At 41.6% G+C, this 21,668-nt stretch overlaps 1 protein-coding gene across 1 annotated transcript in view; it reads left to right on the plus strand.

Moving 5' to 3' along the window:
• COLQ (collagen like tail subunit of asymmetric acetylcholinesterase) overlaps nucleotides 1–21,668 on the plus strand; it is a 41,988-nt gene extending 20,320 nt beyond the window's left edge. The window contains exons 6-17 of the mRNA XM_050892222.1: nucleotides 941–1,012; nucleotides 2,674–2,736; nucleotides 3,772–3,798; nucleotides 4,442–4,486; nucleotides 5,260–5,295; nucleotides 6,212–6,292; nucleotides 10,824–10,920; nucleotides 12,722–12,861; nucleotides 16,307–16,426; nucleotides 17,034–17,154; nucleotides 19,489–19,591; nucleotides 21,599–21,668. Of these exons, the coding sequence (XP_050748179.1) occupies nucleotides 941–1,012; nucleotides 2,674–2,736; nucleotides 3,772–3,798; nucleotides 4,442–4,486; nucleotides 5,260–5,295; nucleotides 6,212–6,292; nucleotides 10,824–10,920; nucleotides 12,722–12,861; nucleotides 16,307–16,426; nucleotides 17,034–17,154; nucleotides 19,489–19,591; nucleotides 21,599–21,668 (975 nt within the window). The remainder of the gene's footprint in view (nucleotides 1–940; nucleotides 1,013–2,673; nucleotides 2,737–3,771; nucleotides 3,799–4,441; nucleotides 4,487–5,259; nucleotides 5,296–6,211; nucleotides 6,293–10,823; nucleotides 10,921–12,721; nucleotides 12,862–16,306; nucleotides 16,427–17,033; nucleotides 17,155–19,488; nucleotides 19,592–21,598) is intronic.

Genomic DNA, 21,668 nt, shown 5'->3' on the forward strand with positions numbered 1-21,668 from the left:
AGGATTTTAACACCAGCTACCAATCAGTAATTCAAATAAATACGAAACACATAAACAAAAGGTCTTTTTCTTTAATCTAAATTGCAAATGCTCTACAGTAAACAAAAATATTACTTATATAAATTCAAGTGTTCAAAACAGTAACGTCTCAGAGACAGTCACCCACCAACCTACAACAAAGTGCAAACCTTAAACACAGTACATCAGTACTTACTCTTCTGACAAAAACTAGTAGGTCCCAAAAGAGAAGTTGCTCAGGTTGGAAATAAAACAGTGTAACTCTTGCTAAAAGCACGGTGACATTTCTAAGATCATATTGTCAAGTGACGTAAAGCAGTGGAATAGCACTAATCTGCAGCATTTTAGGAGATACTGAAAGAGTGATTTACAGGCAGTAATTAAAATAGATAAATAACTGTATGTATGCAGTTACTGCTGGTCATATTAGTGGCTAATAAAGAGCAATTATAGCTAGTAATATGAGAATATTCAGAATAAGAATAATAGTAAATATAAATAGGAGTACCTTAGTTAAAGATTTGGTTCTGTTCTTAACATAAATTGGATTCATACTGGTATAATTACATGTGGGTCTTTTTCATTTACATCATATTATTAAATTAAAAGAGGATTTAAGTTATTGATACTGGGGTTTTAGGATGATTATTTTGACTGCATGTAGATTTACTCTGTAGCTGATCTACTTATTTGAATCAGTACAACCTGGTATTTCTGTGAGCCCACACTTCCTCCAGCAGCATCAACACAAACTGTATTATGAATATAATATAGTATTTTTTGTATTAAAAACAAGGTAAAGAAGCATTTGCAAGTCTTTTCCTGAAAAGACTTTATTCCTCCATATCTCCTGTCTGCAGTGGAGGCCTGTGTGTAGGAATGATGTTACATGAATCATTGTAATCCATGTTTTCCGTTCAAGGGTAGACCAGGTGCCCCGGGCGTCCCTGGGATGCCAGGACCAGTAGGATGGCCTGGACCTGTGGGACCGAAGGTAAGACTAAAATTCACATGGAATAACCTGTTCAACACCATGATCTGAACAGAACAGTTGTCTCGGGAAGTCTCTAAACCACTATCTGCTGGAGGCTGGGAAGCTGCAGCAGTGCAAGGACACTCTGTGCTCGTCTCGTTTCTTACGCTGCTCTGCAAAGACCTGCCCAGTCTAGGGTTAGGTTATTCCACCTTCAGCCTAGCCCCTGTAGCACTTCTTAGGTTGATTAAAATATGTCAAAGGGAAATTGAAAATCAATCTAATGAAGACTCATTGATAACCACTGGTGTCTCACAGTCACACGAATCAGTGTTTCAAAACTGATCATCTTTATGACTGTTCATTATGATGATGTCTTTGCCTGGATGTGTAGTTCTTGGCAGCATAACTGTGTGCCTACGCGATCAGAGGGAGAATACCCCTCTGGTATCAGGAGAAAGAGATCACAAACCATGAGGATTGCTGATCACATCTTGGAAGTTCATTTCCATACAAACAGACATTCATTCCTGTGATTTTTAATAACCAACAGCCAAAGAAATGGCAGGACATGCTTTGCTACTGCAGAGCGGTTGTTTCATCTGCATTTATTATAAAAAAGCTGCAGGACAGTCCTTTACTGAGTATTATCTTATGCAAAAGGTATACAGCTCTTCATAGGAGCCACAGTATATGGAGTTTCTACTGGGACTTTTGAGATAACTTGCTTTTCTTCAATCCAGTATGCATCAGGCAAAAGGACTGCACACAATGTTTAGTTCGAAGCTGCATTTTCCAGTAAATCTTTGACTCTTCATTTGCTCCATGAAGAGTGGTGCCCCCACCTCAGAGGATGTGATGCATTTGCTGCATCCTCTTCTTGCTGTAAATCTCTAGTAAGCTGCTGTTTGGGTTTTTTACTCATGCCCATCTCTGTGCCTTCTGTTTCTTCAGCTGGGTCTCCTTACTTGTCTCCTCTTTCTTTGACACAGACTTGGTCCAATGTTTATTTCTCCTACTTTGTTTTTTCAAGTCTTTTCTGAACTTCTGCCGGGGCAGCAGCCAATGTGAAAATCCTCTCCATTTCTAGGACAGTGAAAGTCAAAGGAGAATGAGAGCCAACTGTATTCTGCTGGTAACGCTGCTGTATGTCTGCGGGGACTACTTCGTATTTCACGCTAGATATAATTAGCTCACAGCAGCCAGAGAAGTTGTTGTAAAGCCTTTTCATGATTTACTGGCTCCAAACCACTGTAAAGCACATAATGTCTCAGAACTACAATAAAAGTAGTCACTATGCCTCCCCAAGCCATAAAGGCTTGCAGCAAAATACCTTTCTTTTCTGCAACTCGGTGGAAGTGATGCTGGGTAGAGACAATGCACCTTCATGCAGAAAAAGGGTGCACTGCTGCTGCTAATTTGCTTGCGTGTCCTTTAAAAGCATCTGGCAAAACTGAAGCACAAGTTACACACCCAAGAATATGCAAAACAGAAGAATAAGATAACATATGAGGACTCAGGCAGAATACGATTGCAATATAGATCTCTGACTACAATGCTACACCAAGGTCAGGCTTGTCTCAACTATTTGACATAAAACCTGAACCGCTAAACTGTCAGACATTCAAATATGACCTCATCAGAGAGCCACAATCAATAACTCTCTTTATTGACCCCTTTAGGGTGAAAAGGGAGAGTTGGGTGTGATGGGATTGCCAGGTACAAGAGGACCAATGGGCTCCAAGGTTTGTTAACCAAATGCTGCATTTTCAGACATTGGTTTCTAACGCTCTGCTGACAGCTGCTTCCCTCATGAATTTGCTCGAAAGCATTTATCAAGATATATCTTTCTAATACAGCTAAAAAGATATGTTCTCCTTCAGGCAAGGTTATGTTGTCTGGTTGGGCTTGGCTGTGTTTTCGGCTTTTCGTAAAAATGCTTTGGTATAAATTATTGTAATGCAAAGATTTCTTTTAAAAACAAAACTCATATATAATTGTATCCCACTAGAAAACTGGAGTTCTTAAGTATATCTGCAGCACTAAATCATTTCTGCGATATTTTCCACCCACCTCCTAAGACTGTGGAGATAATTTTGGTCCTCTACTAAAACTATGCATATGTATTGACAGTTGGATAGCAAGCATAATTTGGCCTGGATGTTCTAGTATCTGCACATCATTGTCTATAGCATAGCCTCTGTCTTTATAAATTTAAGCCACAACATTTTAAGGTACTTGAAAAAATTATGTGATCAGTTTATTCAAATAAAGGACTAGAAAGAAGAACTGAACACCGTTATTTATTGTATGTTTCTTAAAGAGAAACTCAGTTTTATAGTAATCTTCTCACTAGAAGATTACTTAAGTATAATTTAAGGATGTTCCACAGGAGGGGGGACTAAAAAAAAACCCACAAAACCAGAAGAGGAAGATTATTGCTAAAATTATTTTAGATTATTAATTGTGGCATCTAAGGCTTTATTCACTTTCAGTTACATTTCATTTCCCTTGTTTCAACTTTAAAGCAATATCAAACCTGCTGACTTTACCTGGCTTTTTCACATTGGCTTTTGGGCTGAGTTGTCTTGCCTTTAATTCATATTTCATAGTTCTGTTTCAGTGCAATTTTAGAAGCTATAAATATTCATTTGCATTTACAAGTTGATGCAATTAATTATTTGTGCTTCGTTCTTTTTCTTCACTTTAAAGTTTGAAAGTCCGGCTTCTTGGGTGATCTTGAAAGCAAGAAGCATTAAAATATCTATCATTCCCTTTAGGGTTTTCCTGGAACTAGAGGAGAAAAGGTCAGTGTGACAATAGAATAAAGTATAATTTAACAATTGGAAACGGTTATGTAAAAAAAAGTAACTGTAGAAATGAGATTGAATTTTGATGGAGTGTAGTCTAAAGGTCCCACTGAGAAATGAAAACGAGCATCAAGAAGGAGCACAGTCTTGGGATGCTGAAAAAGTGAGTTTTACACCCCAGCTTCTTGTGAACAAGTTACTACAGTGCACCTCACTACAGTTTGCCCATCTTTAGAATGGGTATAATAATCCTTAATTGTTGGTCTGGTTTATTTAGGCTATACACACTTTGGCACAGAGACAGTTTTTACTGTAAGACCTTACAGTGGGACCTGAACTTGGATGAAGCCAACTGGGGAAAAAAATCAAGTTTGGAAGTATTATGTCCAGGAAAGCACGTATTTAAAGTAATTATCTGGGGACAATGAGTCCCTTTTCCTACAAGCCTTTCTTTTAATTCTGTTATAATATCAATGAAAGTAATAAGGAAACATTTTAGGGTATCTACCATATACCTCACTCTGAAGATATTACTGTATTCTGCGTGACTCCAAATAACGCCTCGTGTAGGAGAAAAATTTTTTGTTTCCTTGTGAAATGGTAGTAATTTAGCTGTTGTCACCCTGTTATCTCTTTCCAGGGATCCAGAGGTGACAGGGGTGACAAAGGAGCCAAAGGAGACCAGGTAATTTTCTTTTCCGAATGGCTGTGAGCTTTAGCTGAACGTGCACATGAAGACTAACATATTTCTGAATAGCAAAAAACAGGAGCGGTATGGAGGAAGGGAGCCTGGAGGCATCTTCCTGGGAGAGCAAGAGTGGCAAGGGAAGGCAGTGGTCCTACCTGATGGGAGGGCGGTGGGGCAGCCTCCGTGTCCATGTGCCCCCCAGCCCCAGCGCATAGCAGGACTGATGAGTCAGAGGGGGATTTCCCTGGAGGTAACCTCAGTCTGTTCTGGCCTATGCAGTCCAGAACCCACAACAGCTTGCCAAAGTGCTTTTAGCTGGTGATATGATAATGCTGTGAGGGAGGGGGGAAAAAACAAGTGAGATTCGTGGCTTGGGGGGTTCTTTTAACTAAGAAAGGAAAAGTAAACTGCTTTTGATGTAAATGGAGAAACGCCATTCCCAAACGCAGGCTTTGGGAGTTGTCCAGGTAGCACGGTTGCCTGTAGACAAAAGCACAATTGGGATGTTTTTGCCGGAGGAGAGGAAGCAGGCAGCAGAGGACAGGACAGAGGATAAGACAGAGGAGTCATGTTACCGTACAAGGGGCTTTACAGTAATATTTTGCTTATAATTCTCCACCTACTGCACCACCTGCAGTGCTGAATCACAGTGTGGGGTTTTCTAATCGACATCGGTACATGGCACTTGTTTTTCTTCCTTCCAAGGACAGTGCTGCTTTGCCAAAGATCACGCCACATTTTTTGATGATTTTTCTCCTTTTACTTTGTAGGGAGAAATAGGCTTCCCTGGAATGCTGGGACAAAAAGTAAGTGGGCGTGATGTGTTGGGGAGTTCTGTTAAGTGCTGACATTGGGTCAATGAGTGTCTTCAGGGACATCCTGGAAAGTATAGGATATTGAAGTTCTTGCTTGACTCAATGACCAACACTTCTTGGACTTGATCAAATTCTTTAGGCTTTTTATCTTAGGAGAAAACTCTGAGATTCAACTGTTTGTTGTTGTTTCTCTTTTTTCCCCAGAACATTGGTTTAGTGATAATCTTCCTCCTGTTTAACATATTCAAACTCTTGATTATAGATTCATAACTGCCCTAATTGTTTGGGTTTTATTCACTTGAGGCTAATAAATATTTCCTTCTTGATACTCTGAATCGAAATGGCACTACTATAAATAGCAGTGATAACCCTGACCAGTTTTTATGTCATCGTTATTCTGTACTTGAAAAACAATCAAAATTCAGATGTTGGCTTATAGATAGAAAGCTTAAAGGAGGATAATTTTATGATATAATCACTTCGTATCTCTGAAATTAGGATAAGAAAATAATGATTGCTTCTAAGGAGGCTAGAAGATGAGTGAATTCACCTCCCTTTCCCTGAGTGATTTTATTACACTTGCATCTTAACAGCAAAACAAGATACGGTCCGAGAGTTTTGCTAGCCTTTACCTCTCCAAGTCTCTGAGGATGTTTCTGATCTCTTCATTTGGCCTCCTCTTTAGGAAAGGATTTTTCAGGGAAATGTGGGTAAATTGTAAGAGATGTTTTTTACTTTATGCTTGTTTTAAAATATTTTATTATAATTTTGGATTTCTGAGAAAGAAACAGTGCCAGCATTATCTAGAGGAATCATGTGAATGAAAGCACTGTCCATCTGCTGTCTTGTATAAGGCAGGTACAACCATGTACTTATATCCTGCTTCCTTCCCTCTGCACCCACCAAGGGAGAGATGGGCCCGAAGGGACAATCTGGAGTACCAGGACACAGAGGACCTATAGGAAGACCCGGCAAACGAGGCAAACAAGTAGGACCATGGTGTTTCCTCTTCCCATGACTCATGGAAACTATGTGGTCATGGTGTACGACCGTGCAGTCTGTGCTTTTGTGGTACCATGCACTTTATCACACAGGGAGTGGACAGAAGCCCTGAAACACCTCACATGCATGCATGGGCTACACAGGAGTTAAAGTCTCAGCTTTAGGGCTGGACCCTTATCTGTAGCATTCAGCTCCCTGGCCATGCAGCATGGGGGAAGATGTATTTTTCCTGCCTTGGTAACGAACTTGTTGAATACAACTTGAGCAGACCTTGAACCCCTCCTTTGAATCCTAAGCAACACAGAGCTATGGTCCCAGCCCCATCTGATGGCTAGAGAGTTGGCACGAGGTCCAGGTCTCAGACAGCATGGGTTGTAATGCCGTGGTGCCCTACACTTTGTAGATCCCAACCCTGAAGCTAACTTAGGGAGCAGGGCTGCTCGATTTACAGGCAGGCTGCAATGGCAAATGGGATATATCCAAAATTCAACACATTTCAGCCTGCCCAGGTGCCATCCTCTGCCCCTCGCAAAAACAGGTTCCTGGGATGAGCAAAGGAAGGTTTGTAGGGAAACACTGACTTTCTGGGTCTCTGAATGAGGGAGGGATTGCTGTGGATGCTACAAAAACTAGTTCCCCCTCACCTCAGCTCTGGGCAGAGAGGCAGCATCAGCATCTTGCAAGGGAGGTCCCATTGCCTGTCCACGGATTTTCTCCCTGGCTCACCAGTGCAAAGAGCTACACTGCTGCTAGCGAAAACACTGCTTGTGTGCGCTGGCAGTAGCTGCCTGTACACTAAGAATGGTATGCTGTAATGGATTAAACTGGTATGTGGTCTGTGCCAGTGAAAACCACTGGTCTATACATCCAAACCTCAGTCCTGTATTACACTGTAATACCCTCTTGGTTTCTAGCACGTGCACTAAGTGTGCATCCAGTGTCCCATTCAGGCTCCGCCCTTGCTGCCGGGCCCGCCTGGAGGATGCTTTCTGTCCACACCATCCAATTTGTTTGAGTCAGGCTTTGCCCAGGCCCAAGTGTTGGTCAACACAGATCAGCTTGCAGAGCCACAAGGCCTTGGAGATGTCCGACACACAGTGCAAAAAACCAAAGCACTAAAACACCCTCTCTGTTTCTCCCATTCCCTCTGTTAACACTAAACCAAGATTGATTTGTTAGACTGGATATTTTTATGGCGGTTCTTGCCATAGTACTGCATGCCAGGGACAGATTCTTCTGCTCTGAGAAAGGTCAGGAAGACACATAGTGACCTTAAGGGATGGTAATCTTGTATGGAAGCTGTTCAGGAATGGGATGGTTGACAAATGGTCCTTATTTAGAGCTCAAAATAATTATGCTGGCGGAACTATTTTTTCAGACTTTCAGATGAATTGTAAAGACCAAGGATTGTGTGTAAATTTGGTACTGACTCCTCCACTGTAGCATTTTCCAAGGAGGAGGTAGCAATATTGGTATAGTTACCTGTTCAAGTCATCAAATGGGCCTCTTTGAATGCACATTTCCTTTTGTATTTCTTTTAAGCAATGATATTGGGGGTACAAAGGAGACCAGTTCCTGGTGCTCTGAATTGCCACCTGCAGAGCCTGTTTCTTTCCGCTGACTAACAGGGAAGGGAATCTGTTCTTGCTACACCGTTGCTGGTGTTAACGTACATCTGCTCAGATACAGGAGCTTGTAGATGCGGTGGTTAATGGGCTTAGCTGAAAGTATTTTATATGCAGTCTGGTTATGCCCAGCATTGCAAACAGAGGCACATGCCTGCTTCACTGTTGCTCTGATGCCATCAGCTAGTATCTGAAGTGAAAGAATAGCCAGGGTGGGGAAAAATTAAAAAGTTGGGTGTTAGGGAGGGAATACTAGGTCACCAAGTAAGGAAGGTATGTGCAATGTGAGTCTGCTAGATGACCCACAAGAAATATTTTTTTGTCCTTGATTTGTCAGGTTTTAAAAGCTGATGTGTGCTCTTTGCTGGGTTGTTTTTGTAAATTGTGCTCATCTGTCTTGCAAAGTGATACGCACAGAATATTTTTCCATAGCACAAGGCAAAGAGAAGACACAGCGCCTGCAGATCAGCTTGAACACAGTGCACTCCTTACTTAACCTTAGACATTTTGTCACATTACACAGTGTCTTAATCAAAAAGTGGTGACATAAGGCATGTCATAATTTAAGGCAACAATCAGTGTGACTAAAAGAACTACAGTCTGGCCCTAAATTAGGATTTCCAGGCCCAAGGCTCAATACACAAACCCCTTTCTGGTGCCCTGAAAGCAATTTCACCATTGACCTTCTGCATGAAAACTGGGTTTCCCTTTCTGTAATTGGTGACCTAGCTGTTTCCTTTCTTCTTTTCTAATCCTTTGAAAAAACTTGAGAGTGGCATTTTAAGGCTCTGTGGGTCTGGCTGCTGCCTTTAAGTGCTGTAGTTGTTTGGCTGTTGTTTGTTCAGCTGAGAGGATAGTTTCCATCAACATGGGGCCGTTTCCTGTCTCTTGATCCAGCTGACATCCCTAAATAAAAGCAGCTAAATTAGGAAGGTGTCACTTCCCCTTCCATTTTGAGATACGTCTTGATCAGCTCACTGACTTCTTCAGCTCTCCCCTGCCTCTGGGGCAGGCTCTTCCTAAAAGGTGGCCAGGAGGTGGGAGTCACAAGTCACAGCCTCGCTGCCCTCTAACTGAGATATAACACCCAAAGCTTTGTGACTTGGGAATTGACCCTAAGGAGCAAGTTTAGGGTTTCAGTCTTCATAAGGAGGAATGACTTAGGGCTTTAGATGATAATGTTACTTTGAAAGAGAGGAGAGGAATAGAAATATAGTCCATGGGAAAAGCTTCTCTGAATGCCATGGGTGCATGTGAAAAGAAACAAGGCAAAAATATTTAATATAAATCTCTGCCATTATTATTTAATCTATCTGTGCTAAACAAGAGAGCATTAAGCAATCATTCCTCCAAAGCAGGAGACACAGAAGACAGCTTGTTTTCAGGCAGTACATGTCCAACTGGCGCTGGCTTGCCTCTGCCAGATTGCTATTGTGTGTGGGAAAGAGATTTCCCACAGACTTCTTTGGGCCTACAAAATCCTGGTCTGCTAGTTCTGTGTTGCGTAATGTAAGAACTAATTAGGGATCAGCATCGCTGACGTTCACATAAATCCTAGCATATTTTGATGGCACAGAGCTTACCTAATAGGATTAAACAAAGCAAATATTCAATTTGTTCTTTATGAGCCATGGCAAAATCAACCTTCCTCTGTTGAAATGGTGCAAGTGACATTCAAACGTATGCATGGGATACAACATATTATATAACAACAAATTATTTTAGCATATATTACTATATATGCTTCATTACTCTGAAATTAGACATGCAACCGCTCATCCTGCGCCTGTGAATGCACATATTAACCTGGAATTACACCATCTTCAAGGAATCCATCTCCTTTGTCATTAAAAGAAAGCTTACATAGTACACATCGTTTTTGTTGTACTAAATAATGTATGCTGTTACATAAAAATCAAATCAGCTATTTAAACTATGTAATACACTTCTGAAATATAAAGCTGAGAAATCCAAGCCTTGCAGAGTATATGAGCAGGAAGATAAATACAGTTATTTCTAATAAGTGTCACCATATTAAATTCAGGAGCAAAAATAGGAAGGTGTTGAACAGTTCTAGGGTGAAACTTCCAAATGCCTGAGGGTATGGCTGCACAAACAAGCTCCCATGAGGCAAATTAGGGCTGATTTTACGGAATATTAGCTACTGTATGGTAACTGTGTGTAAGCTCGTGTCTCCCATAGGTAATTTTACATCATTTTGACTGAGTGATAAGGTACCAGAGGGGCACCATTTGTCAGCATGGTGTTGCCACACACCAGCTTGCACTTTGTAAAGCCAAGCACTTGCTTGCCTTGCGATGATTTGTTAACATAGCTATACCCATAGTGAAAGTCAAGGCCCACAAAACAGTGTGGGCCTCAAAGTCAGCAGTATGCTTCTGAAAGACTACACGCTAAGACTGGGAAATGTCACTGTGGAAGCCCTTGCCAACTCCGTAGTGAATTTTCTCTTTTTTTCCCTGGTGTGTATTAGTGCAGTAACTAAGGATTTTCAGGGTCAGCTATTTCAGCTCCACCAGCCCTTTCTTTCTGAGCTGCACTGACTCCTAGAGAGCTATCAGGAGTAAAAAGGCATCCTTAAAGAAAGGTTATCAAATGATTGAAGTCAGAGCAGGGTGATTCCTGACTCCACACAGGGCAGATCTCTGGGACCATTCACATTTACGAGCAGAATTCCTGCCTGGACATGCTTTTCTGTCTCCACATAGAAGAGGACAGCACGTCTTCCCTGGGGTGGTGACTATGAAGCTGATGCTGCATGCTTCTATTGGCAAATGTCTTGGCTTTCTTGAAAGGGAAGCCAGTGCTGGCTGGAAGAGGTTGTGTATTATTAACAGTTTAGCAAATAAATGGATGTCTCCTCTCTCCTAGGGACTAAAGGGAGACATTGGACCTGTGGGTATCATGGGTCCACCTGGAAGGCCTGGTCCTTCTGGCCAGCCAGGCCCCCCTGGACCTTCAGGATCAGGTAAGCAGGAGATCAGGTAGTCTGCTAAACAGTGTCCCTGCTCCCCAGCCCCTCCTGACTCATCATATACGCCTACATAGGCGCCTTTACAAAAAGTGCTGCAGGGCTTCATTTGCTTCTCCACTGACAGCAAGGAGAGGATTTCTCCTGAAGGCAAGTCATGCCATCCTTGTCCATTATAAGGACCCTATACCTTACTTTAAAGCCTACCTTATGGCTTCTGATGTTTCAAATAAAACTAAAAACATGGCCTATGTGGTTCCTGTGGGACTTTGGTAGATAGGAATGATGAAAAGCCATCTGGCAGCCTTGGAGGGACTAGTTAATCTCCATCATCAAGGGTCTGCTGCTTCTCCAGATATCCTGGTTTACAATGAAAGACTGTGATTTCTAATCAGCCAGGACATACTCACCCTGTGCAGCTCTGTAAAAGAAAAACAGATGAGACTCAAGTCACAATGGCATTGAGGAAAGAAGGGAAGAGAAGGAAAGGGATAGAGTCAGAGGGAAAAAAAGGGCAGTGGAGAAGAACTCTCTTTTTAATTAAGTGCTGGAGATCTATGTTCGCTGCAACTGTGTGTGTTGTAGAAATCACGAGAAAAATCTTGTAACTGATAATTGTACAGCTTCAAAGCTATGCACGCACATGAACTCTGGGCAGCTTGTGAGACCAAGCATAGACATGAGGACAGCACACAACCCACAATGTTCAGTGACAGTGAGCCCTCAGGTAGGGTTTTCTCAACCCGGATATATACTGAAGTACCTGAAAAGAAAAGCAAAACCAGCTGGAAGCCACTGTTGCTTCAAATGGACCATAGCTGCTTGTACTGCAGCCAATCTGTTCAATGTCCTTTTCCATTTTGCTTTTCCTTTTTCTTCCCTTGCTTACATCAGTGGGCAGGAGGTCTCGTGGTGGGGTGGAAATGGTACATCTGTGAAGCTGGGATCTGCTTCAAAATCTTCACGTATCTCATGTCTCCCATTACGAAACATCTTTGTCTTGAGTAAATTAGCTGGAAGTTTTCAGAGGGCAGAATTTTCACCATGCCAATGGGAAGGCCGCCAGGATCTTGACATTGCTTTTTAAAGGCTTTATTCCATCCACAGAAAGTTTATGTGTCAGGCTTGTTAATCTTTTTCCTCTAGAATATAAATTCTGATCCTAAAAGACCTTTCTGCAATGATGTCACTGCTTGCACTATGAACATGTTGGTTCATAGTCTAATTCTGCAGAGTAATGCATCCTTGCCAAAGTTTGAAAGTCAAAAAGCAGTATTTTTTTAAATTTTTATTTGTAGCAGTCCTGTATTTCTAGTTGGGTTTTCCTGTACAGAAACCTCTAAAACGGCATTGCCCAAGTGGTTGCACAAATGCACAAGTACAATGTGTTGTGGATGTATACAGAGACTGACTCTACTAAACTTGGTGCATAGGTGATGTAGAGTGATCTGTGTGTTCATCATGTCCTGAATTTCTGTATCTTCAAACAGGCTGACATTTATTCTAAGCAAATAGTCTCTCTCTTTCTCTGTAAAGTTGGTAGAAAAATTTAAAAAGTGATCTGAACTAATATGACTGTGGTACAAACTCGGGTCTTTTTCCTGAAGTGCTGGAATTGGTGGTTCTGGTAATCTCTTCCCTCAGTTCCCGGTGGATTTGGTGGGAGATGCGCGTATCTGAAAACTTAGGTAAATGCGTATACCCACCTGACCTGTACTTTTTCCACTAAGGCTGCATTTGTGTTTTGTATATTAATTAACTTCCTAACAAGGCAACCCCCCGGTATTTTGCTTCCTAGGGCAATTTGCAATAGGACCAAAAGGGGAAAGAGGACTTCCAGGGCCTCCAGGGAGATGTCTCTGCAGATCCCCACAACATGTGAATAACCCGCCATATGAGGAATCTGTGTTTGGACACAATTATCCAAAAGTCCCTGCGGTAAGCAGATTTTCTGGGAGAGGATGCGAGTGGTTCTGAAGTACTTTTATTGTAAGAGGTGGTGTACTCACTAATATTTTGGATTTAACAGGGAAGATGTCTGTACGTGGGCAATGTGTGATTTCTAGTATCCAAAACCTCCGAGATCCAGTCGGTGCAGAAGAGTTTGGTCTCATAACTAGTCTGAGGGTTGTGTGATTGAGGTGCTGAAAGGCAGCTGTTTCAAACCATCAGTAACGTGGCACATGTTGTTACCATAAATTCGGTCACAAAAGAACCCTCTAAGACTTAATTTGAAGTTTTAGAAGGCAGGCGTTCTTTATTACAGCGCCAGATGCATGGGGGATCGCTCCACCCAACGTGCATGCTCTGTGTTTCATCAGCTAAAGCTTATATTACCCTATCACATACATATTCATCAAATTTCCCGGAACTGGTTACCATAGTCACATAGTTATTATGCGTGCATGTTGGGTTGGTAAGGGTCTCCTTCGGTGGTCTCTGGGGGTCGTGGAGACCCTTGCCGGTATTTTCATGGTTGTGTTCTGGGTGAACTCTTGGTCTTTTATTCCTTATTTGGTAATCCTTGTGCTCGCTTGCCAAATCTTGAGCAACTTCTCCTAGGTCGAGATAACCTAATCACTGATGCTTCAGGTCTCCCATCGTTCCTATCTTAATGGCCCCATTGTTTCTAGTATTTCATTGTTTCAGGCATTTCACGACCGCTTCTGCGATACTTAACCAACATAATCTTTTCTGCTTTGTCTTTGGCATTAAAATAAAGCTTCTGGCCTAAGGTATCAGTGTTTAGAAACCTTTTTCCAAGCCTGAGGATGTTCTCTTCCATCTCCTACTGTACATATATAATCTGTTCTTTTTATTTCAGTAAATTGAAATATATTTCAGATTGGTCAGTGAAGTAAGGATCTCTTTCTTGCTTATTTTTTGTATCTTCTTCTGCAAAGACAGTTATTTCAGAATTGAATATTGGGGTCAAGCATTTCACATATACGATAGAACTTTCTCCCAAAGCACAGACCCTCTACCTTGAACCAGAATGGAGTCTCCACAAACCACTGGAGTCAGACTTCTGAGCTCCTGTCCATAGACATACACTTTATATAGCTAATTTCAATCTCTAGCCTTCTTGAAAGCGTTTTTACGAGCAAATCAGACAAACTGCTTCAAAGGACAAGTCATTGGTAGAAAGTGACCCAGCAGTTTTTCATCTCTGATTCCTTTGGGCTTTGTAAATACTATTTCTGGACTTTTCCTTCTGCTGAGCCCTGCCTTATTATTCTGTGCATTGTAGCACTTAATCAGCAACGAAAATGCTACCTTGCTGCTGTGTACCAGCATAGCCCAGCCACTCTACTCATGGAAGTGGATATTGCGCAGTGTCTGGTCGTCTCTGAACGACAATAAGCAGCAATTAGCTTTGTTAACTTTCCCATCTGTCACGTTGTCAGAAGGCTGTTACAGCGTGTGAAAGGGACATACACACAACCCTGTCCATTAAACTGGGTCATTGAACTCAATCTTTTGCATCAGTGTGCTGCAAGTCTTGTCAGCTGCTCGCTCATCCCTGTCTGTGTTGCTTTACGAAAAAGCCCCGTTGTTTTTAAAACGTAATGGTGAGAGGACGAAGTGCATGAAATGAAGGCGCATATCACATCACACTGCATGCTATTGCAAAAAAACTATCAGGTACTTCACAGCATGGAGAACTCATAGGAAAAGGTATAAGGCTCGCAATATTCTATGTAGGTCTTATCACTCTCCTTCTCCATCAGGCACAGTTTCATATTAGGTCTTAAAAGATGGTAATGAGAGTGTAACTACCTAAAATATAAAAGTACCCTGCACTATTGCTATAAACCCTCATTTGGTGATGATCAAGTGCCATTTCATTCTCAGAAATGCGGGATGGCAAAGAAGCAAGCCTTGGCTCTGGAAGTGGAGAACTTGCAGAGCAGCACTCCCTGTTTGCCTGCCCCATTTGTTTTATTCCCTCGAGTGTCAAGAGCAGGATCTTAAACATTGCTATTATTTATTCTGTTCAGATCCCCATGTAGCAGCTTTGAAGCCTGCCTTGTACCACTTGAAAACTATTGTCAGGATTTCTATAGCTGAACATGGAAAAGACCCAGAGGTGGTGCTCTGGGCCCCCAGTCCCGGTGTCGCATGGTTTGCCAGAGCAGCATCCTACTGCAGCACATCCCCAGTGCAATCACCCACTCGCCCGTCAACTCCTCCAGTGCCAAGGCTACTAGAGGACGGGAGAGGCTAGGAAACAAAGCGCTGGTTTTCTGTCACTGGCTAAGATTCATTCCGGTTTTTAAACCTTTTGCAATTTCAGAGGCCAGTATCTGTAACAGAATGATTCAGAGAGCACAGATCTCCTATTGATTTCAAGAGAAATTAGAGCTCTGGGGCTGAGACTTGAGGTCCTGAACACAATTACAGAATCAGTTCTTTGCTGGCTTTCTATTTCTTTGCTTTCTTTCATTCAAGCTGAAGGCATTTTTATTCAATGCTTCTTTAATGAAATTGGCCTTGGTCAAGGGCTATGGGAATATTCTGCTATGTAAAAATTTCAGGGTAATTTGTTTTAAAAAGAGCCAATTCTGTTTATGCTGGTGGGAATCAGGCTCCGTCCTGAATGCATTTTGCTCAGAAGCACTCCATTTGCATTTTCTTAATTTAAAAATGGTTTGAATCTTGCTAAAATTAATTTGATTAAGCTGCTGAAGGAAGAGATTATTTCCTAATGCCCCTTACAGCCAATTTCAGTAACTGAGACATTAAAAGTTGGTAAGAGAGCAGCTTGTCCTATTTTTTCCATTTTGAACTAATTTTTTTCTGTTTAATTGAAGACTTGGCTTTAGACTGAAGTATATGCATATAAAGAAACATGCATTTCAATGCCAATTAAATCTGTACAAAGTAGTAAAAGATAAGTGAAGGTTGCATTGAGCAATGCATTATTTATTTTGTAGCCATGAGCATGCCTAAAAAATTATAGACAAACCCACAAAAAGCACTTATGCCCATATAGATTTTACAATTGTTCCAGCATCTAACCATTAGAGCATCTGACAGTTTTTCTCAGCAATGATTGTGCACGAGTATTTGCGTGATCATTACCTGTGGATATGCATTTTGAAATAGGGGCCATTGGAGCCATAGCTGGGTGCTCAGGAAAGACCATTCTCCTTTGGAAACTCAGTTCTTTTCTTACCAGTCACAAAGCAGCCTCTTATGGTCTGGCAGTCCATGGCTGTAAGTTCTCACACCGTTCTGTTTCTGAAAACAACCAAGCCATTTTTCTGTGTAATTATTTACCTATTTGCAGATACGTATGTCAGTCGGCAAAACTAGATTCTGTGACAATCCAAAATACTTCTTGAGAGGGTTACCAATCACCTCTTTTTCTGCACTCCAGATTTTTGTGGTGAATAATCAAGAAGAATTGGACCGGTTAAACACCGAAAATGCCTTAGCTTTTAGAAGAGATCAGAGATCTTTATATTTCAAGGATACCTTTGGATGGCTCCCAGTCCAGGTGAAAATATGACTGTGGTCTCAGAAAACTCGTGAGTGTATGTTTCATTTTTAAATACGGAACATACTTCTGTACTTAAGGTGTCATACAGAATCAATGAAGCAAATGGAGAAAAAACTCATTTTTGAGCACTGCCACAACTGTACATAATGCCGTGATTTTTGTTCACAGGAGTCTTAATTACTGAGGCGTTAACTTGTCAGTGTTGCAGGTTTTGCTAACCTGCCTGTGAACCAGGCTTCACTGGTGAACAAACTGGGGCTGAGTTCAGGGAATTATGATAATAAAGAGCATTTTTTATTTAATACCAAATAAGGCAAGACTCACCAGGGTACGAAGCTGTGGAAAATCACAAACCCTGCAAACCAAAACCATGTATTTTGTTATTGCTTCAAGGAGCTAAGCTAGGTCCTGCTGAAATCATTAGCAGGATCCTTCTTGTGTCCACTGGACTTTGAATCAGATTCTGTATAAACCCTGTGAACCACCAAATAGCGGGATATGAAAACCTGGTTGCGGGATCTGCCTCCCGCAGCCCTTCACCTCTGCTTGCTAGCCAGGCTGCTTGTGGTCTGGTTCAGTAACCGCTGTGTGTTTGTTTGGCCAGCTCACCCCTTTCTATCCCGTGGATTACCGCTTCGAGGATGGCGGTACCTGTGGAGATGGGATCGTACAGGATGGGGAAGAGTGCGACGATGGCAATGCGGTTGTGACGGATGACTGTATAAGTAAGTTACGGCGCATCAAGAGCAGCCTCTTTCTACCAGGGAAGGTGCATTAGTTGTTTCCACAGCGTACACTACTGTGTAAATCACACAAGTGTTTCACTCAGGGGAGCTTGCATGGTTTCTGGATTGAGTGCAGGCACGGGGAGAGGGATGCACAATGGCCATAGTGTGAAAACTGAGATCCTTCGTGCGTGTGGATGCCACACACCAGCACAAGACAGAGGTGATGCCAAGTAATTCTCATACATCCTCATTGAGGACCGTGTACCTCACTGAGCAGAGGTGTCCGCAGTCAGTGCAAAACCACTGCGGTTCAGGGGCCAAATCCAGCAGCTGGTTTACATACACACCTTCCCCAGGGGTTGCTGGCTTTCTGGCCAAAAGATGTAGCATACCTTTGCAATGCAGCACAAAACCCCTTAGGATAGACACAAGCTGGCTGTTTGTAATAGTAAGCTAGATCCTGGGTCCAGTAAAACCACTTTGGATTTTGTTATTCACTTGCATAGGGAAGGTGTCAGCCCCCTACCTTCACTATTAATTAGGTTTATACAACATCTGATCCCTGTGTAGTCAAGCTTCCTTTCATTTTGCTGGTTGTGGATAGCGAAGAGCGTACAAGCGTACAAGCAGCTGTGGCAACCTTCACTTCTACCTTTCAGTTACTTTTACCGCTTGATTCCTTCCCCAGAGCGCAGCACTCTACACCATCTACAGCTGACACACAGCAGGTCTGGTACTCTGTTGGTTCTAGCAAAGGGATGCTTCTTCACTTTTCAGAACAGATGCTTCTTCACATTTCAGAACAGGTATCAGCCAACACTGAAAGATGCAATTTTTCTTTTTCATTTATATTGCCCTCCATTTTTTAGCCTGACTTTTTGAAAATGAGGGGTATGCAGCCACGCTCTATGTGACTTTGCCCATCTACCTGTCCGTCACCACCCTTCCCCTTATAACTTAGGAATCCCAGCCAATTTCTCAATGACAACAGGAAAGAGATTTCAAAGGCAATTCAGTTGCAACAGGTATAGGGAGACATATAAATAACTGCCCCTCTAAGCTTGCCTGACTGCAGAGCAATCCAGTGAGAGAGCATGAGCTCTCCAGGCTCCAAGCATGAGAAGATGATTCAATTAGAATTTGCAATCAACTGTAGGGAACAAGCATGCAGGAAAATAGTGTTCATTAGTTCTAGTGCCTGCAAAATTGTACATTGTGTGCCTGGAGGCACATCACGTTACTTTGTGCTATACACTGGGCAAAGCTTCAGGTTGATCAAGGCCTTGCAATACATAGACTTCTGACACTGATGTGGCCCAAAGAGTTATCATTGAGTTACTTGGAAATGAGCACATTGTCATCATTCTGCTCTTGTGACTGAACCAAAAGAAAAAGGTTAACCAAATGCTAAGTGGATTTAATTGTAAAGTAGGCTCGTAGTTCTTAGAAGCATCAATTTCTAACAAACAGATCCTTGGTGCAATTAATTAATAATTTCTATTTGTAAATAACTCACTTCAACTCTTATAAACTCCCTATTCTTTCATGTCCTTTTAATCAGTTGCTTAATAGTGTCTCTGAGAAGATGTCAAAGGGATTTTAGCTAAATTAATTTGTTCATGTTGTAAAGTCATACTCAAAAAGTTGAAGACATCAAAAGCAAAGTCCAGTTGCTTAAAATAGCAAACAAACCCACAAATTACTGCAGCCTACATGCCAGTTCACCATGAAAAAATGTCACAAGGCCCACTCATGCTCAAGTCAGTAGGAGTCAGCAGTGGGAAAAACACCTTTTTGGCAATCATGGCTTTTTTTTTTTTTTTTTTTTTGATAGACAGGCAATAGGTCTGCATAATTCTGTTCGTAAGTGGGAACTCACTTGCAGTAGACACACGCAGATACTGTGCAATATTGGGTAAAGGTCTAGGTTGGGATTTTCAAACCACTTAATGACCTCAGAGTGCTTTTTTGAAATTGTGACCTCTCCACATCATTTATGTTAACTGTATTTTATGCTTCCTTTACTTTGTTTTGATAGTAATTGTCTATGGTAATAATAATTATTAGAATAAATGCTGTTCTAATTAGTGTTTCTGTAGTAATTATTTTTAGTAGTTATCCACTCTTTCCCTTGGTCATTGAAATTAGGCTAAAAAAAGCATAATCTTTGTAGTGAAGAATATTGCTCCTCCTAAGACAGTCCTTACCGGATGCCCTCCCCAAAATGCCTTGTTTTATACTTTACCCTTAAAAATCTAGCTCCACTTACCTCACCTGCCTCTTTTACATCTGAAGTGCCTTGAAGGTATTTCTTTCTGTGTTTTTCACTAGGATGCCACCGTGCTTACTGCGGAGATGGCTACAGACACGAGGGGGTTGAAGACTGTGATGGGAAGGATTTTGGATATTTGACATGTAAAACATATCTCCCTGGGTATGTATGAGCTGTCTCCACTGTGGTTCGGAGGTTTTTTGTTGTTTTTCTTTTTCTTTTTTCTCTTTGCCAGCTTTAAAACAGAAAAGTATTACCCACTTAAACCTTGTTCCACTGGGACCACTGCAGGTAGTGGGGCAGAAAGAGTCTATCAGATTATTTCTGCGTTTCATAGACTTTAAGGGCGAAATCTCATCTCTCAGTAATAAGCACATGCCTCTTGCTGTACAAAATGAATGAAGGTCACATAGACATATGTTTGCCCATTGCTTGCAAAGATTTCCTCATTTGGTGACATTATCGTTGCATTAACGTTCACCCATAACATACCAAGAGTAGGAAAGACCATGAGAAGGAAATGATCACACTGAAGGAAAAAAGAAAAAACCCAAACCACAACCTCCAAACAACCTCCTGTTGCCCTTACTGTTAATGGGTACTCTAGGGGTATCTTTGTTCCTGAATCAACCGGTCATCTGTCAGCCTTTCCAAAGGCCAGGAAATTCACTCAATAGCAGATGCAAAGCTATGCATCTGCTTGGCAATGATGTCCTTCATTTAAAACATCTGTTTATTGTTGACTTGCCTTCTCTGCCTTTGTTTAAGCAGCTTCCTCTGGTCAGCATTTTGCCTCCAACAGCAGTACCTCTATTTAACTGTCAGGTATTGTTACTGGCTAACAGGAAACATTTAATTTGCAAATGAAATTATGTGCAGAGCCCTCATCATTCATGGAAGAATAACGTGCTAATTGACAGGAATAAGAAACCACAGGATGTCTTTGTAAGTCAAATGCTGTGCTAATCCTTCCACTGCAATTGTTGGAGCACTCCTGGTGTAAGAGATTACTAAAATCGAGACCAGCAAACCTGACAACCTGAAACATTTTACAGAGATCTCATCTTCAGACAGTGTGGAGCTGTTTTCTACTGTGAAAAATATTCCCTTCTGAGAGTCTGAAGTTTGGTGCCAAAAATAGCATCACAAAAGCTTGAGAAATTTCAGTTTCCATGCATAATCAGGTTGTGAAGAGCAACTGAGATCCTTTATTTTTGTGTGTGCAGTCTGCAAATTATCTGCTAAACTAAAGAAAAAGCTGTGAATCATGAGTAAAATGGGTAAGTATGTGAGCATGGCTCTCCTATGGGAGTTTCGTTCCAAAGCACCCTTTCCTCCAAGAGCTCTGCTGCAACTGATTTTCCCATTTTCTACTCTTGCCAGCCCCCAAATCCCTCCTCATATTTCACACACCTTCACTTCAGATTTTATGTTGGTTTTCTGAGAATGTGGGTTATCCAAGGACAAAGTTTTAAGGACCTGCTTAATGGGTGCTTAATCCACAGCTTGTGGATTATCTGATGGATGGTTTATTCACTTAGACATATGCTAGCAATAAAAACTCATCAAAATGCTTATTTTATTGACATCTCTGGTCAGGTCTTTAGTAGGCAGAGTCACTGCAGCTCAGTTTAAGTCAGTAGAAAGACAAAATCACTGTTTCTTCTTATTTTGCAAGGACTCTTCCATTTACTTTTTTTTTATTTCAAAGGTGGGCATGTGTCACTATCATTATTTCAGGTACATGAAAAATAAGTTAAAGGACAGGCACAGTCACGCCTGCTGGAGCTATTGGAAGTAATTGGAAAAACACTTAACTCAGAGCCTCAGATATTTCATTACACAGTTCCCGTGGATGAGCGCCAAGGCCTCCTGCACCCACCCCCGCAAAACGCTCAAGTCCCACTGCCAGTGGGGATTTTATTTTTTTTTAATTGACATTACTGGGAATTAAGTCATCACTCATAGTTTCTCCTGGACCGTTATTTTGCTGACAAGGGGGAGCACAGTGGAGCCCTGATGGAAATTACCTTCTTATTTTGGTTCCCATATGTTGCTGCACATGGCATTTTCCAGTATGTTCTTCACCCCTACAGAGAGTTACATCCAGAAACCATATAATGTGAACTATAGCACACTTTGAAACTGAGATATTCTCTTTTATTTTAGGTCTTATGGAAAATTGCGATGCACTTCTTACTGCTACATTGACTCTACACAGTGCCGATACTTCACATGA

This window comes from Gymnogyps californianus, chromosome 2 (assembly GCF_018139145.2).
Source record: "Gymnogyps californianus isolate 813 chromosome 2, ASM1813914v2, whole genome shotgun sequence".
NCBI classification, from domain to species: domain Eukaryota; kingdom Metazoa; phylum Chordata; class Aves; order Accipitriformes; family Cathartidae; genus Gymnogyps; species Gymnogyps californianus.